At 50.2% G+C, this 16,789-nt stretch overlaps 1 protein-coding gene across 4 annotated transcripts in view; it reads right to left on the bottom strand.

Annotated features, from left to right (window-relative positions):
* The window catches only part of Ttc7b (tetratricopeptide repeat domain 7B), a 267,710-nt gene that overhangs the window by 6,117 nt on the left and 244,804 nt on the right, over positions 1 to 16,789 (bottom strand). For 3 of the 4 annotated variants that reach the window (XM_008821742.1, XM_008821743.1, XM_008821744.1), the window contains one exon: positions 2,925 to 3,909. The exons of the other annotated variant lie outside the window; for it this stretch is intronic. In XM_008821742.1, the coding sequence (XP_008819964.1) occupies positions 3,688 to 3,909 (222 nt within the window). In that variant the 3' untranslated portion in view covers positions 2,925 to 3,687. Of the gene's footprint in view, positions 1 to 2,924; positions 3,910 to 16,789 lie in introns of those variants that run through there. 4 annotated transcript variants of the gene reach the window in all.

Genomic DNA, 16,789 nt, shown 5'->3' with positions numbered 1-16,789 from the left:
TTTTTTTGAGATAGGGTCTCCTTGTAGCCCCAGCTGTCCTGGAACTTACTATGTAGACCAGGCTGGCCTCAAACTCACAAAGATCCACCTGTCTCTGCCTCCTAAGTGCTGGGATTAAAGGCATGTGCCACCATGCCTGGCTAGGCATTTCTTTTTTTTAATTGTTGAGTGATGTGGGAGGGACTAGCTCACTGTGGGCGGTACCATCCCTGGGCAGGTGGCCCTGAGTTGTACAAAAAGTAGGGTAAGCACAGCCCAAGGGATCAAGTCAGCAAGTAAGCAGCATTCCTCCATGGTCTGTACTTCAGTTCCTGCCTTGAGCTCCTGCCCTGGCTCCCCTACATGATGAACTGTAAGTTGAAGATGAAATAAACCTTTTCCTCTTCAAGTTGGTTTTGGTCAGTGTTTTATCTCAGCAACAGAAACCAAACTATGACAAAACCCTATTGTCTTCAGGGGGCTCAAATGGCAGAAAGTGGAGTTGTGGTGCCATAGTGGAATCTTGGGCAGCCAGATGGTTAGCTGGAGGCCCTGGTGGAGGGGCAGACCTACAGAAAGTGTCAACCACCTTCCTGCCACTCCTGTTGCCAGCCTCACTTAGGGTGTCCAGGAGGGCTCCTGCTTGCAGACCTGGTCCTTGAAGCCCTGGATGGTAGCCCTCTAGGGTGATGGCCTTGGTGCTCCGAGTCTGGCACCCTACAACTCTGACAGCTGCTTACCGACTCATGTCTCAGTCTGGAAGCATCTGGCATTAAGGTCCTGAGAGGGACAATGAGTCAGGTTCATCCCTAGAGAGGTGCAGAGCTGGCAGGAGTCTCCCCAGGGCAAGGCCCTATGGAGGGGGCCACAGCCCTGCTTTTTGGAGGTTTCTGTGTCTGTGTGAGATGTCTGCAGGATGTCCTTTTCCTGGTGGCATCCGGTGCCGTGTGGGTGGGAACAGGAAATGAGCGACCAGTGGGGCAGGAAAATTGATAGCAGAGGCAGCGGAAAGGGGCTGCACCCTGAGGGTCTGGCTTACCTTCTTGTGAGCATGTGTGGTATGTGGAGGGTCCCTCAGGACCCATGTATCCTGTCCAACTGTTTGGTCAACCCAAACAGGCCTGGAACCAGGTCTTAGGGTCTATGATAAAAATGAGTGATGCTTTTGAATCAGGCATAGGGAGAGGAGCCAGAGGGAGACTAGGAGGGAGAGGTGTGGCAAGAGGTAGGGGCACCTATTAGAAAGGATGGACAACTTGCACAGGGCCCTAGGGCACGGCTTACCATATTACAGTGTGGTTGGTGCCTCCCCTCACCCTACCAACTGAGCAACCTCCAATTGCCACTTTGAGAGGTGGCCTCAGGAAGAGCAGGAATGAAGTTGGTTGAGATCTAGAAAACAGGAGCTGACGGTGGAGCGCTCTCCATCATGGAAGATCAAAGAGGTGTCGGTCACATGGCTGGCTCACTCCCTTCTGCTGACTGAGACCCTCAGTCAGCACGTCACTCACTTCAGCCTGGTGTGGCTGTGCTGGGGGCTCTGAGGGCAGGATGCTGGGCTACAGCCATGGGCAGAATGGCAGGGGGACAGGTCAGTGAGGGATGGAAGTGGGGAACATTATATATCCTGGAAGGGTGCTTGGTAAAGGACAGGATGTTCTGTGGGTAGATGGCTTGTGGGACCACCAAGATGTTATAAACCTCCAGAGGAAACGGGCTGTACTGGGGTGGCCACAGACTATATACTTATGTGTACATGTGGGCACCCACACACACATACACACACACACACACACACACACACACACACACACACACAAATCCTCCCCTAGTCCATGAAGACAAATGAGGGGCTGAGACCCTGAGTATGTACAGAGCCCTGGCCATTGCCCAGGTGTGGCCGTGAGACAGACAGACAGACAGACAGACAGACAGACAGAAGAGCCCAGGGACCATGCATATGAACGGGGATTGGAGTGGCCTGCCCTGGCCACACGCACACTTCACAGCTGGAAGGGATAATCCCTACAAAGATAGCCTCTCTGCCCATTCACCTATCCTTACCCTCAACAGCCAGAGGAAACAAATATACACTTTTAACATGGCCTTTGTGTCTGGCCCTCGTTATGCCTCTGACCACCTCTTCTGGCGTCTCCATCTTTTACCACCCTGCTGTTTCTCCTGCCTCTGACCTTTGCTCCTGCCATTCTTCCTTCCTGGGGTGCCCTCCCCCAACAGATCCACCTGGCTGGCTCCAGCCAATGTTGCCTAACAAGAAAGGTGTCTCTGACCACCTCTGAAACGGCCGCTTGGTCCATCACGGTGCCCATGACCTTGCTTTATCTTCCTTCAGAACCGGCACCATCTACCACGTCTACATTTGTTTTCTTGCTCAGACTCGTCCAGGCTATGATAGCACTTGTGTCATGTGAGCATCTCCCACATGGCATAGCCCTGAAGCCTCTCTCCACAGGGCAAATACTGACCCCTGGCAAAGGTTCGGCCTCAGGTCTATGTCTCAATGCCCTTTTTGGCCAAGTAATTTCCCAAGTGAGCATCTTGACCTCTAGGTGTTTCCTCACCTATGAATAAATGAATGAATGAGAAAGGTATTCATTGAGAAAGGTATGGCAGGTCAGAGGACTAGAAGGCCAGGAGGACAGGACAGGCAGCCCCTAGCCTCCAGACTTAGAAGCACGGATGTACCTCAGGATCTAAGTAAGGAATGAGGGGGTAGGAAGCAGTAAAGAGCAGGCCCAGCTTGCTCAGACAGGGAGGAGCCAGCTCAGGCCTGAGGCTGTTCTCTACAGCTGGCCTGTAGGGCCCACCTCATGCCCAGGCAGACCTGTCCAGAGGAGGCCGCAGACCCAGAACACTATACTTCAGGAGCTAGGCCACAGCCTTTGTCAGGTCTGCCAGATTTTGTGAAAGACAAGAGCCAGGGGTCCATTTAAAAATCTTTTTTTTTTAATTAACATCATCTTCCTGTTTAGCCAAGTGTCTGTCATGTATAAGGAATGTCGGTAAATATTCCATTTGAAGCTTCTTTGTACATATTTCCATCGATAAATAAACTCTGAATTCACATAAAAAAGTTAAACTTAAATAACTCATATTTCCTTCTCTGGTAACAGGCATATATTGGTAAAATATAAATATTCTTAGACTCAGGCTTTGCTCTAAGTGAGGAGAACAGTAATTCACCACATGGTACAATTGTTGACGATAAAACCGAGAAGTTGTCAGCTGGTGTCCTGGCATGGACGCATACTGAGGTGGGAAACAGAAAATTCACATTTGGTTTGGGGCCAAAGGAGGGACAGGAGTGGTGGCGGCAGGGGTGGGGGCAGGGCAGTTGCTTTCTTTACAAGGCTGATAAAAATAATCTGTTCTGCCACTGAATTTTACCTCTGAATATATTCTTCTACATTTGCCAATTAAGTCTGTAATCATTTTGCTTAAAACTCAGGTGTCGATTAACTGAATATGGCACATAATCCATTTTGAACGACATCAGTAGATTCAGAAAACTATCATGGCGCTGGAGGAGAGAGATGTAGGAAAGAGCGGTGATTTGGGCGGCATGGTCAGTTCACTGTGGTCAAACATCCATCCAGGGCCTCGGTGCAGCAGATTCATCCACTGAGTGACAGAAGGCCCAGGCAGGGCCATCCTGGGCCAGTGTGGCAGGTGGGGTGGGTAGCCCGCTCACAGCACTCGGGGAATAATGGTGAAGGGCACAGCAGGGCTGCTGGCCTCCAGCTCCAAGGCCGTCAGGAAGCATTCGGTGGCTGCTGCATCATTGCCCTGAGCTTGGAGGACCTCGCCCAGCCCGTTCCAGACTTCATGGGCCGTGGAGTTGACCTGTACTGCATCCCGAAGGATCTTCTCGGCCAGACTGTATCGGCCCAGCTGGTGAAGGATCAGGGCCTGCAGGAGAGAGGAATATACACAGTCAGAAAGACACTCCAGGTAGCTACTTGACCTTGACTTTTATGAGGTCTTTGGAGGTGAGAATATATCTTTAACTCAGTGAGGCATATAGCAAGTCTCAACCAATTCTTGGGCTCTGGGGCAGCAATCCAAATTGTTTCTTGAACCACATAAAACTGCTGAAATTCACCCACTTCTGAACTCTAAAAAAGGCAATTTCAGTCAGGTGTGATGGTTCACAGCACTTGGGAGGCTGAGGCAGGTAGCAAGTTTAAGGCCATCCTGGACTACATAGTGAGACTGAAAACCAGAAACCCAAGCCCAAGTCAAACAACAAATACCCAAACCCAAACCCAAGGCAACTTTATATGAGTCATCCGAAAATCTGTCAGGAATCGACCAATTGGAAAGCCATGGTCTATAGTGACCCAGTGCAGGTGACCTGCGTAGGTGACCCAGCTACAGTAGTCTATGTGGGAGGGTGACTGCCATTTGTGGCATGACTGTTCAAATGGTTGTGAAAGATTTTTTTTTTTAATTGCTCACATCCTCTTGTCTTGAAGGCTTATCCCAGTTCAGCCATGCAAACCTGTCACCTCTCAATTTTGATCAGGGTGTATCTGTCCCCAAACATTTGATCACAGCTAGGTTTCAAAGCTGTGCAGGTCAGCAAGTGCTTTTTCATCCAATGGCTACTCTCCTACATAATCAGTTCTTCCTTCATGTGGAGAGACACTGATGTCGTGGCCAACCTTGGCTCTTGAAAGTGACACAGCAAGGAACCTCTTTCTGGAAAGTGCTCCTTCTTTGTTCTTTTAGGTCAATGCATTCCAAGTCTTTTTTAAATTGAAGCAGAATCTCACTGTGTAGCTCAAGCTGACCTCTAATTTGTGGTGACCCCCTCTGCCTCCTAAATGTTGGAGATTACAGGCATGTGCAGCTACACCTGACTGGACTGCCAGCAGATCTGGTGAGATGAATTCTTGAGAAACCCTTTTGGTCTGTGTATAGACAGACACTGAGGAGATGCTCTGGATGGAGGGCTGGGTAGCCTGGTGTCCACTAGCACTCCTCACAGTAGCCTTCAATAGCCATTTGGAGAGTCTCTCTTTAGGGTAAATGCCCCCAAAGTGGCTGTCTTTGGGGAACAGGCTATGACTCTTTCTAGGGTTCTCAAACCTGTTGCATATTTATCACAAGGGTCAGTGTCACTTGGGTGCTCAGGAGGTCAGTGGGTGCCCCCCTCTTCTGTCTCTTTATCTGTGCAAATGCTGTGAAATCTTGTTGAAATCTGCATTTCGTTAATAACTGAGGTTAGCTAGATCCCCTACTTCAGCTTCAAGTCTTTTAAAAGATTGACAGTGAGACTGTCAATAGTTTTCTGTTCTTTGACTTTTGACTTTTCTCTGAGCCAAGGTTCTCAGGTAAATCTTTTTTAAAAACCTGAGAACCTTGACTCAGAAAATTCAAAAGTCAAAGAACAGAAAACTATGGTAGCAATTGTGTGTGTGTGTGTGTGTGTGTGTGTGTGTGTGTGTGTATGCCTGCCTGTGTGGATTTATGCATACCATGTGCATGTAGGAGCCGGGAGAGGCCAGAAGAGGGTATTGGATCCCCTAGAACTGAAGTTACAAGCGATTATTAGGTTCTATGTGGGTGCTGGGAACTGAACCTGGGTCCTCTGCAAGATCAGTAAATGCTCTTAACCATTGAGCCATCTCCCCAGCCCCAAGGTTCTTAGTTTTTAAATTCAATTTATTGCTGGCTCCAATTTGTAGTGGGGGTCACTCCCAGGCTTTGAAAGTTTCTCTTCATAGGACTGATACTTATTCACTGTGTACTGCAACTCGCCTTGTTTTAAGTAGCTGACTACTTCACTACAGCAAGCAGACAGGATTTCTGTTGCTGGGCTAGACACAAACTGGCTAATCCTGCCTGCTCTTTGCTGTATGGGAAACTGGCTCTGCAATACAGCAGATAGTAACAGGAAACAGGGGCTTTCTACTGTGTTCCAATGAGCTGCAACAGCTAACTTCTCTATCAGCACTATGCACCGTGCTGTTATAATTTCCACTACTCAAACCATGTTTTACAGACAGGACTGAAGTCTTTCCTCTCTGCCCTTTGCTTTCGAATATTTCCTGACCACTAAATTTTAAAAAAATTATGTATGTATACCATGGGTGTGCAGTGCCCATGGAGGCCAGAAGAGGGCATTGGATCCCCTGGAACTGGAGTTATAGATTGTTAGCCACCATGTGGGTTCTGGGAACTGTACCTGGGTCCTCTGCAAGAGTAGCCAGTGCTCTTAACTGATCACCCATCTCTTTGGCCCCTATTTGCAGACCATATTGCACTGAACTATCACAGATGAATGTGGCAATCATTTGGTTAGTCCCTTTGGGAGTGAAACTGTACTTCCATTGAATTTTTTTAAAAAATGCATGGAGAAACTGAAATCTTTATGGTAATTTTCCTACCTGAGAACACTGCATGGCTTGACATCATTCAAATATTGCACTAACCCTCCCAATAAAGCCTTGTTCTTCTCACAGTACAGCTCATGTTTCCCACAAAGTAGGTCGGCCTGCTCTCAAGACTGTATTTTATACCTAGCAAGGGCAGCAGGTCAATTCTCAGGAGCAGAACTGGCCAGCACAGTGGCATAAACAATGGAAGGCTGTGGACCAAGGTACATGCAGGTGATAGCACCACGAGCAGAGGGGTGGGTGGGGCTCACTCTGGGAATACCTATGAGACAAGCTCTGCGAGGAAGTAAGGGGTACCTGCAGCAAGCAGTGTCACGCCCAGAGGACAGCTTGAGATGACTTCTCAGGACATGTGCCCTGAAGGTGCCTGAAAAGTAGCACCTTGAAAGGGACTTGAAAGCCACCCAAGATCCACCTGGGAGGGGCTGAAGGTCAGTGGGATGACAGCCAAGCAGCTTTGTGGCGGTCCTCCACTGGGAGTTGCAGGAGAACCATAGCCTTAGTGGGGATAGGGCTCAGGAAGTCTTAATGGGTGAAGTGGAAAAAGAAGAGGACGAGGAGGATGAGGATGAGGATGAAGAGGAGGAAGAAGAGGACTGGTAGAGATGGCAGTGGCAGCCAAGCTACCTACCACAAGAGCCAGTCCCAGTGCACGTGGGCTTCCTCTCAGCTCTCTATCCCTCTCAGAGGACAAGGGAACTGGGTAGGAACAGGAAGGATGTTCAACTCTGGAGCTGACCTTCTTGAAGAGATGAGTATTACACCACTACAGTTAGACAGTAAATGCTTTCCTAGAGTCTGTGACATATCCCGTACTGTCCTATGTTCATTTGATTTCCTGGGGACTCCCCACAGCTATTTCATAAAGCATGGCCAAACCCAATGTGCAGGAGTGTCACTCTAACTACCTCAGTGAGCCCCAGCTGTGAACAACTGGCATCATGTCAGGCGGCTCTTCATTTTGCAGGTGAGCAAACAATGGCTCCTCCAGAGGCAAGCATCAAGTTTCTGGTATGCAAAAGGGCCATCTGGAATCCCCTCTCCTAGCTCCTGGACCTGTCTAAACTTCTGTGTGAAGTGGTCGGGGGTGGGGGGAGTACTCCTGCCCTACTTGGACCTCTTTTGGAGTAAATATAATAACCTGACATCATTACCACCCAACCTCAAGAACCTGCCAGTAGGATATCAGGTCTGTGGAGTTCCTGCCTGTTCCTTCGGGGGTGAGGGGGTTGGGGGGAGGGCCTCTATCAGCCTAACTCTCTCTGGAGCCTTCCAATGGAGCCAGCTGGAGATGGGGACAAGCAGGGTCCTGGAAGTTGGAGCAGGCAGCAATGTGGAGGGGTTACAACAGGGGCCTTTCTCATCCCTCAAGATGCATCTCAATATTTCATGATACCAAATACACCTGAGAAAGGGTGGTTCTCAGGGTGGGGAGATCCATTGCATTGACAAATGAGTGCCAAGGGAAAGGCCACCACGGAAGGCACAAAAACATTCTTGTTTTACACAGTTTTATATACTAGGCTTAGGCTGCCCTTGTGACTCTAAGAGGTGAGCCTGAGGCAGAGGCTGTGGCAGAAGCACAGGGCTTTCTGGTAGCACGACCCAGTGCATATAGGCAATAACCTACTTATACAGATATCCAAACAACAGTGAACCAGCACCTGCCACACTGTTTCTCTGACCATTAACTGATTGGACTGCTCTTTCCCATGTCATGACTAGGAAATGACTCCTTCAAGCCACAGCTATTCTCCAGCGTTGGCCTGCTATCTAGGAGCATCCTTCTTATTTACTCATGGACCAAGAAGCCTCCTTGCCTTCCCAGTGCCCAGACTTGCTAGGATCTTGAGGTGTGGCATGGCTTCAAGTACCAAAGGACTGGGGTATTGTCAGCCAGCAAGTGAACCAGTGTAAGATCTGGAGGGTGCTGTTCTCCCAATGGCTACTGTCTTCACTCTGCAGGAGCAGGGCAGGAGGTCCTCCAGCCCCTAGGCTAGGAATTTTGTTTAGATGTGGTAGGCCATTGAATATGGGTGCAGCCTACTATGAGGGCTTCAAGGTATAGGGCAGGGAATGTCTACCCTGTTAAAAGCCCTGCAGGACACAGTCCCAATGGGATCACCTGTCACTCTCAGTTCTGGGCAGCTGGGGTAGGGGGTGTCTCTGTGGTTTCCTAATGGTTAGGCTTTGGTCCTTCATAGACCTGGACCTGACTCCTAAGGCAGGGGCAAGCTGCCACTCCCAGATGACCTTGGAGCTTCCCAAGCAATGTGTTTAGTAGAATGAATTCCTAAACCTAGAGCTGCCCAGGGAGCTAGAAAGACTGTCAGTGAAGGCCTGGCACAAGAGTGAAAAGAGTCCTCTGCCCACCTCTCCAGTGAGCTAAGGCCAGCTGAGAATCAGTCACACCAAGAAACCAACCACAGCATGCTCTCTATGCAAAAAGACTGGCCAGGGGTGGGCTGGGAGTGGGACATGGGTGGCCATCAGGAGCGACACGGGTGGCCATGAGGAGTGACCCAGACCCTTCCATGCTCTGAGAGGCCTTCCTTTCTCTGCCCTGGCCATGAGCAATTCTGTGCCAGAGCCCTGATATCCCTTTCAGGCCTATAAGCCCTGCTTTTTCTCTTCTCCAAAGACCAGAAGCCTCACTCTGAAGGTTTGCATTTAACTGTTTCCATTGCCAATTGGTTGCAGCCTTCTCACAGTGGCCGGTGGACACACTGCTCAACTCCTCTCACCTCCCCCACCTCAGTCAGCCTAGCCCTCATGGCCCAAGCTCCAGTCCCATTGAAGCCCTGGACCTCCCACTCCTTGAGGAGCCCAGGCTACACTGCTTCCCATGGGCAGCCCTAGTTCAGAAGTACCTGCCCCCATCCCTCTAGCCAGCAAGAGGAAGGGATTCTAATGACATACTGCATGACCCTAGAACCCGAAATTCCTTCTGTGCCAAAATGGACACAACCTATTAGGTAATGGTCACATGTATTGGGACACTGGCAGGTAAGACGCAGACTTGCTCTCAAAGAGTGAAAATGTCTAACACCACCAAGCCCTTAGTGCCAAGTGATGGTTCTACCATGAACAGTCAGGACCCCTCCCCTGTCATCCTCACCCACCACCAAGGGGGGAGGGGTGCTACTGGAGATCTGTTTCCCAGTCAGACCTTTGTAGAGCTGAGCCTGAAACTGTGGTGTACACACGTGTGCCCTTAGAACTGAGTCTCCTTGTTCCTCCACAGTGTGAGGAAACAGGAGCTCTCTGCTGGTCCCTTTCATCAGATACAAATGCAGACAGCCTCCCAAGCTTGTAATTATTCTAATCAGGTGTTTTGTACAAATAAGATCTTGGTGATGCACCAAATTAGAAATAAAGGATTAAATTAAACCTGTTATTTCAAATGAGATAAAGTGGACTTGGCTAGTTTGAAGGCAATTAGTGTCTTCCTCACTCCTGCCTTTCTGCTGTGGTAACCGCTGCCCCAGACAAAATGCCTTGCCACAGGCCCAGAGAACACGCAGGGGCCCTGGGAAGGCTGCGGTGTATGGAGTCAGAAGCCTGCAGGGCCAATGCTCCTTTGGGCATCCCATGATGCTCTGCCCAAGAGTGAAGACAACCATTTACTGAGCTCAAAGGCATGCCACAGTCTATTGCTTGTCCTAAGGATACAGGTACAGGAAGGTGATGTCCCTGGAAGAAAGTATTCTTCCCCCAAAAGTCACTACTAAGGAGAATTTACGTGCTCAAGCTGTAAATGGGGTCAGGTGTCCTGTCTTCGGCTGGCTGCACTTTTCTCAGACAGTGTCCGGGAAATGAGTGGAGATGAGTACTTCCCAGTGCTGTCCATGTGTGTGCGTACACCACTCTATGCCCACCCCACTGTTCGGCCTCACCTTCTCCAGGTAATCAACTGTCACTCACTGGACTTCTAAAGAGCTTTGTTCCCACTTCTAGGTCAGAAATGTCACCACTACAACACTGCAGGGGGTAGCGGTTGGGGTGAGTGGCTCAAGGCTGTGTTGTCAGGTGGCTCTTCCAAATAAATCTGGGAGGACAAACACAGGGATCTAGCAGCTTGTGTGAGGCTTGAGTGTACAAGAGGTGATGATCAGCGTACCATGGGTTTCTCTAACAGCAACCTCAAGAACTTGCCTAACTGTATAACCTGTGGGAGGTGTTATAAGATTTCAGAGTCATCTCTAGGCCTGCTTCCCCACTGGGTTTTGCTGTAGGTAACTACAGGGCAGGGACTGAACAAGTGTGGTCATCTCTGTACTTCTAGGCAGGGGTCAAGGAATCAGGGCAGAAAGGATAAATAAATGAAGAAGCCCTAAAAAAATCTTGGACACAAGAATTCAAGTTCAAAGCCACCATGAACTGAGGGCTCTGCCTTGGCTCTTCACACTGGCCTGAGAAACAGTGAAGGCTGTGGCTGGTTCCCATTCACTGGTTCAGTTGTGATGGTCATCTGAGGTATTGTGTGGGGACTTGGCTCCTCCAGAAGGAGCTGGAGTACAAAGGCAGAGGCTATAGAACAGGGATGTCCTGGTCAGCTGGGCAGGAAGATCCATGGAGGAGCAAGAAGGGGCTAAGAGGCAGGTCTGGGCTTTTCAGGACCGAGCCTGGACCTGAGCAGCTTGGGTCACTTGAACCTGGCTGGCAGCTTGCTGTGGTAGGGGATGGTGGCGATAGCTACAGGAAAGCCCATCTTCCATGCTGGAGACGTTCATCTGGCTGGGTCAGGAAGAGGTTCGCATTTCCTGGCTGATATGGGAGGCTTATGTGTTAGAGATCACTACCCCAGAGGGGAAAGGGTCAGGGCTCTCTCAAAGAGGATGGGTCCTAGGCCTTCTGGATGGCTGAATCTGATTCTAGCTCTTCCAGAGCCTTGGACACCTGAATCCAGTATTAGATGCTTTATCTGTGTGATAGGGACAGGCAGGACACACCTGAGAGGTGGTTTATAAAGCTCTAGCAAGGTATTCCACATACCGGTCAGCCTGCCTTCCAATGGCTTCCCATCAACTGATTATAGTCATTCTTACTCTTGATGGCCACCCCTCCTTCCCAAGGTGCTGGACTCCGCTCTCACTTCTGGCTCCCTCTCTAGGCATGTGTGGGGAGGTCCCTTATCTGTTGCTGAACCTGCAGCACCCAGGTAGGTTGGCACAGAGGAGGCTCTTATAGATTCTTGTGGCACGGTAATGAGGAAGTTGGCAGGCCATCTGCTAGTGCTGTTCACTGATGAGCACTAAGAGGTCTGGCTTTGGTCACCCTCATCCACACTCCCTAGTCAGGTCAGAATGCTCAGAACCTCTTCTTCTGGAGAAATTAGCATGGTGGCTGTCTGAGAGAGGCACAGCCCCTAGGAAAGTGCTATCTTCCCTCAAACTATGGATTATCTACCACAGAGCTGACCTGCTCCTCCTCAAAACTCTAGAACCCCTGCAGATTATCTGGCCTGATGCTCTTGTGCAGATGAAGGAACAAAGGGTCAGAGAAGAAGAGCCTCACTCAAGGCTAGACACCGAGAGAGGCTAAAAGATCCCAGGGCTAGGAGGATAGACCCTAATGGAGTGTCGGGCCCTCAAGCAAGGCTCTAAGTTTTCTTCTCTGATTACCGTATTGTGACACTGCCATGACCCCAGTTTTAGTCTACCAGGGCTATGAGCACAGCTGACTGAGTGCTCTCTGGATGCCTACCAGGTTCCTAAGGGTAGGCTCCATCACCCAGGAAAACAGGTCCCAAAGCTGTGATATGGCTGGTGAGAGTCTGTATTGTGGAACACACAGTTTGGCTGAAGAAGACTGGCACATGCCATTTTTCTTTGGGTATTTGCAGTTTCCCTTCTGAGGAAACCATTGATCAGAAAGAGGAGAGTAAGGTAGAGATGTTTTCAAAAATATGTTTCTGGCTGGGCATGGTGGTGTACGCCTTTGATCCCAGCACTCAGGAGGCAGAGACAGAGACAGGTGGATCAAGGCTAGCCTGGTCTACACAGCGAGTTCCAGGCCAGCTGAGGCTAGAGGGAGATCCTGTCTCAAAAAGACCAATAATAATAGTAAATTTTTTTCCAATCAGAAACTGACAGTAAACTAGTGCCACTCTCAGAAGACCACAGGAAACAAAGGTCTGCTATGGAACTGCTCTGGAACTCAGCGCTTAGGGTCAACCTTGGTCTCCCCACAGATCCTCCTTCTCTGGCAAGCTTCTGAGGTGCTGTCTGTTCTGGGCATGAACATTTTGTGAGGCAGGTCAGGGAACCACTATAAGCCTACACTGCTCCCTAATGATTCTTCCAGAAGGAACTGAAACAGCACACGTAAGTGGGATGGGGGATCTTGGCTCTTCTACCTGGATCCCAGTTCTCAGTGAGGTCTGGTTTCTACTAGGCTGTTTTCTGTTTCCTTTGTTCATGCTGGGAGCTTAGAAATGGCACCAGCTGGCCAGGGGACAGGCAAGTATGTATGTCTAGGCCAACTCTGCCACTCTGGAAAGCTGGCTCCATACCAAGTATCCCCAGTACTCCCCCACCACTGCCTGCATTCCACTGTCCACCAGGGCACACTGCAGGAGGGTACTCACACACTGCCATGTTGCTACTGGCCCCCATGGGGCAGGTGACCTTATCTTATTCTCAGGACAGGTTGGGGATAGTTTTCTGGATTGAGGCAATTTAAGCAGTTTTGAAGCTTAGACCTTCCTGATAACCTTGTGCTCAGGTGCAGGGACAACAGGCACCCCAGTGTGCATATACATGGCCCTCTCCCCAGCAACACATGGTTTCTGACACCATTCCTGGGTAGCCTCCAGGCCCATGAGTGAGGACTGAGCATTCATGAAGCTGTTCAGCCTTCAGACGAGCAAAGGCAGCTCAAGTTTTGCTCTGGGGATCTGGGCTGAAGGGCAGAGGAGGGGAGGCTGCAGGGACAAAGGACAGGAGGGAAATGCCAGCTGCCAGGGCCCTGTCGCACTGCAAAGAGGGCCTTCTACCAAAGGTCAGCACAGGTTGAGGAGAGCTCTGAAGCAAGTAGAGGTGAAGTTTGGTATTATGTGGACTTTTTTCATCTATGACGGACAGAGCTAGGGTGACATTAAAGGTAACCTTCTCTAATTCTTGTGGCCTCTGCCTACCAGATCCCCCCATCTTCCTGCTTGAATGTCAGGACCCAAACATAGGCTGCCTCCTTCCCTCACCTTTCTCTAAGCTAACTATAACAAATGTTCCAACTTGACGGCGGATAGCCCCTATCAGACCTGGGGCATAGTGGGCAAGGCAGGAAGGGGGAGGCTTCTGACTTGGGACGGGGGGGGGGAGGTCTGGGTACTAAGCACACACCCCTGAGGCGCTTCCTTGCCTGTACATACTGTGAACTTTGAGAGAAGGGCTTGGTGTCCCTCTACCACCCACAAAGGACCCCACTGCCCCCCTCAGAGGTGGCAGGCCTCTGTTCATCAAGAACATTTGAGGGCAGGAGGCTCTTCTATGGGGCTCCTTTTCCAGGTCAAATGCTTTAGTGAGAAGCTGCGTGGGAACGCTCACAACAAGCGGGGGGGATGGTGGGGAGAGGGGGGAGGGGGGGGTGTTTTGATTGGGGGGGGGGGGGGGGGGGAGGTCTGGGTACTAAGCACACACCCCTGAGGCGCTTCCTTGCCTGTACATACTGTGAACTTTGAGAGAAGGGCTTGGTGTCCCTCTACCACCCACAAAGGACCCCACTGCCCCCCTCAGAGGTGGCAGGCCTCTGTTCATCAAGAACATTTGAGGGCAGGAGGCTCTTCTATGGGGCTCCTTTTCCAGGTCAAATGCTTTATCTGAAGAAATGTGCCTTCTGGGGACTAGGCCTTTCCAGCATTAAACTAACTTAGAAGGAAACAAAACTCAAGTTTTTACAAAGCCTCTAATTATTATAAGCCTGGGGCCAACTAGCTATGAAGCAGGAGTCCTTGGGGTTGACAGGGGTGCTGGGTCTCTGCTCTCTCTCTCCAACAGGTGGCTTCCAACTCTTGCATCTTCCAGTGACTGAAGCTTGCTCCTTGCCCAGCAGCCCTGGCATTAGTGGACCGTCTGAACTGTGGCTTAAAAACATGGAACCCAGATGAGCGTTTCTATCTAATTCTCAGACTCTGGTATTCTGAAGTCATGTGAAGAAATCCCCCTCCATTTCTACATGGCAGCCTTTGAGTATCGGAAGGAAATTTTTAGGATAATTCCTCCCCTCTGCACCTCCCTCCCTCCATCCCTCCCTTCCTCCTAGGATCTTACAGGAATGGAGACTTCAAACCTCTCTCCCCACCTGACTACATTGTTTCATTGCAGCCCTCAAAGGATGAGACCTTACTGTGGGTTCAGAAAAAGTCACCATTAAGCCTCAGGAAAATGTGAAGGTGGCTTTTCCTTTTTTAAAGACATCTGACTGGCAGAATCTTTTAAAGCTGCTTTCTTCCAGGATGGTTTGGAATACTCTAGAGGAGCTTATTTTGCAATTAGCAGTGCCAGAATGACAGGCTGTCAGAAAGTAAACACTGGCAGCAAGGATGCTAGCAATCTGGCTATAAGCCCAAAGGCCTGTTCAGCATCAGCCCTCAACTTCCTCTGGCCTAATGTCTTTGAAATGGGGTCCTTAGCATTGTGCCAAAATATATGCAGGCTGTGGTGGCTTTTAGAGAACCATCACTGGGGACTGGTGGGACCTCTAGGGGAGGGACCACAGTCTATCTGCCAGCTACTTTCAAGGGCCCGAGGTGCCCCGAAGCCTGCTCCTCTCACATCAGTTGTCCAGGCGGCAGTTGGGGATTGTAGGGAGTAGGGCACAGGAGCATTCCAAATAGCACACTTATTTTAAGGGGGGGGAGGGATGTTGAATTCCCTGATGTAGATGGAGCAGTGTTTGCCTATGCGCATCCTCCTGCGTACTTACAATCACTTCTATATCCTGCGCTACACCCAATGCAATGGAAATGCCGTGTTAATAGCTGCCATACTCTATTATTTGGAAATAATGACAAGAAAAGTTCTGCATCTGTTTTGAGATGCATCCCCCCTCCCCCCGCCAGTTTTGAACCACAGTTGATTGAATCTGTGGCTGTGGACCCCGTGGACATGGAAAGCCAATTGTTCCATCCTGGGATCACAGAAGTGAACTGTGGAACAGAATCTAGGTGTCTGTGTCCACAAGATGGGCTCTATTTACCCTGCTACAACCTGAGCAGCTGTGGGACAGAATCCAGGTATCTGTGCCCCCAGGATGGACTCTATTTATCCTCCGACAACCAGAGCTGCTTCTGCTTTCCTTCTATTTGTAAATGTGCATCGAGAGCTGGGGTTATCTCAGTACCAGTGTGAATGCACCATGTGGCAGAAGGTTACAGGAGTCACACTTCCTGTCACCTGAACAATACAGGCTTGCACCTGGAGGGTGGGCTTGCTGTGGGTTCAATTCTACCCTGGCCTGGTACCCTGAGCAGAGCAGGGGCTATCTCTTATGTGTGCAGGGCCAGTGTCTGCTTGATGGAAGGAAGCTACAGGAGAACACCTCAGATGACAAGACACGACTCCCCTACCCGTCACTAAACAAATAGGAAAGCTGAAGCTCAGGATGCTGATCACATAGCTGTAGGGCAGGTGCTGTGACCCCACAGGTGGCTCTGAAAGTTCTGCCTTCTGGGAGTAGATGACTCTCACACATACATAATTCCTCCTGGTGGCTACACATGACTAGTCTGAGGCAGATGCTTGGCTCTGGAAAACATGAGATTATTTAGTAACCAAACAAACTCTCAATCAGAAGGCAAGGAAGCAGAGGAACAGTGTGTGGCTCCCACCAAGATGTCAGAGATCAGCACCCTGTGCCTGGGCACACTGCCCTGGACCAGGTGCTTTGACTTACTTACTCTTAGGAATTAATGGTGTGGTGATTTTGCTAGTCAGGAAAGAGAGGAAGATATGCCATTTATAATGAAAGGACAGGGATGTCTGCTCCTCTCTGAGGTCATGTTGCCTTAGAAAATCACATCTAGACAGGCTGAGTTGCCCTGGCTCTGAGAGGGGGAACATTCAGTAGCCCTAGTGTCTGAGCACCTGGAGCCTGGTGCTGCTGTAAGCAGGGGTTCTGGAAGCCAGGCAGGGGGCTTTGGGGAAATCCCAGCAACAGAGGAGCTCCCTGCTGGCTGCAGTGGGAAATGTGATGCTCACAGGTTCAACCACCAGTCAGCACAGAAGCACCACATCAGCACCTCTGCAGCACCACACCCCCGGTGTGCTGACCTAATTGAGAAAGCGTCAGGCCAGTTAGTCCCAAGCAGTATCAAAGGACAGTCAGTGAGGAGGGAGGCAGGGCTACTGTGTGCAGTTCAGGCTGGGGGGGGCACTGATGGGGGGTTG

This window comes from Nannospalax galili, unplaced genomic scaffold (genome assembly GCF_000622305.1).
Source record: "Nannospalax galili isolate Female #2095 unplaced genomic scaffold, S.galili_v1.0 scaffold107, whole genome shotgun sequence".
Classification (NCBI taxonomy): Eukaryota; Metazoa; Chordata; class Mammalia; order Rodentia; family Spalacidae; genus Nannospalax; species Nannospalax galili.
This window is presented reverse-complemented; position numbering and strand designations above follow the sequence as displayed.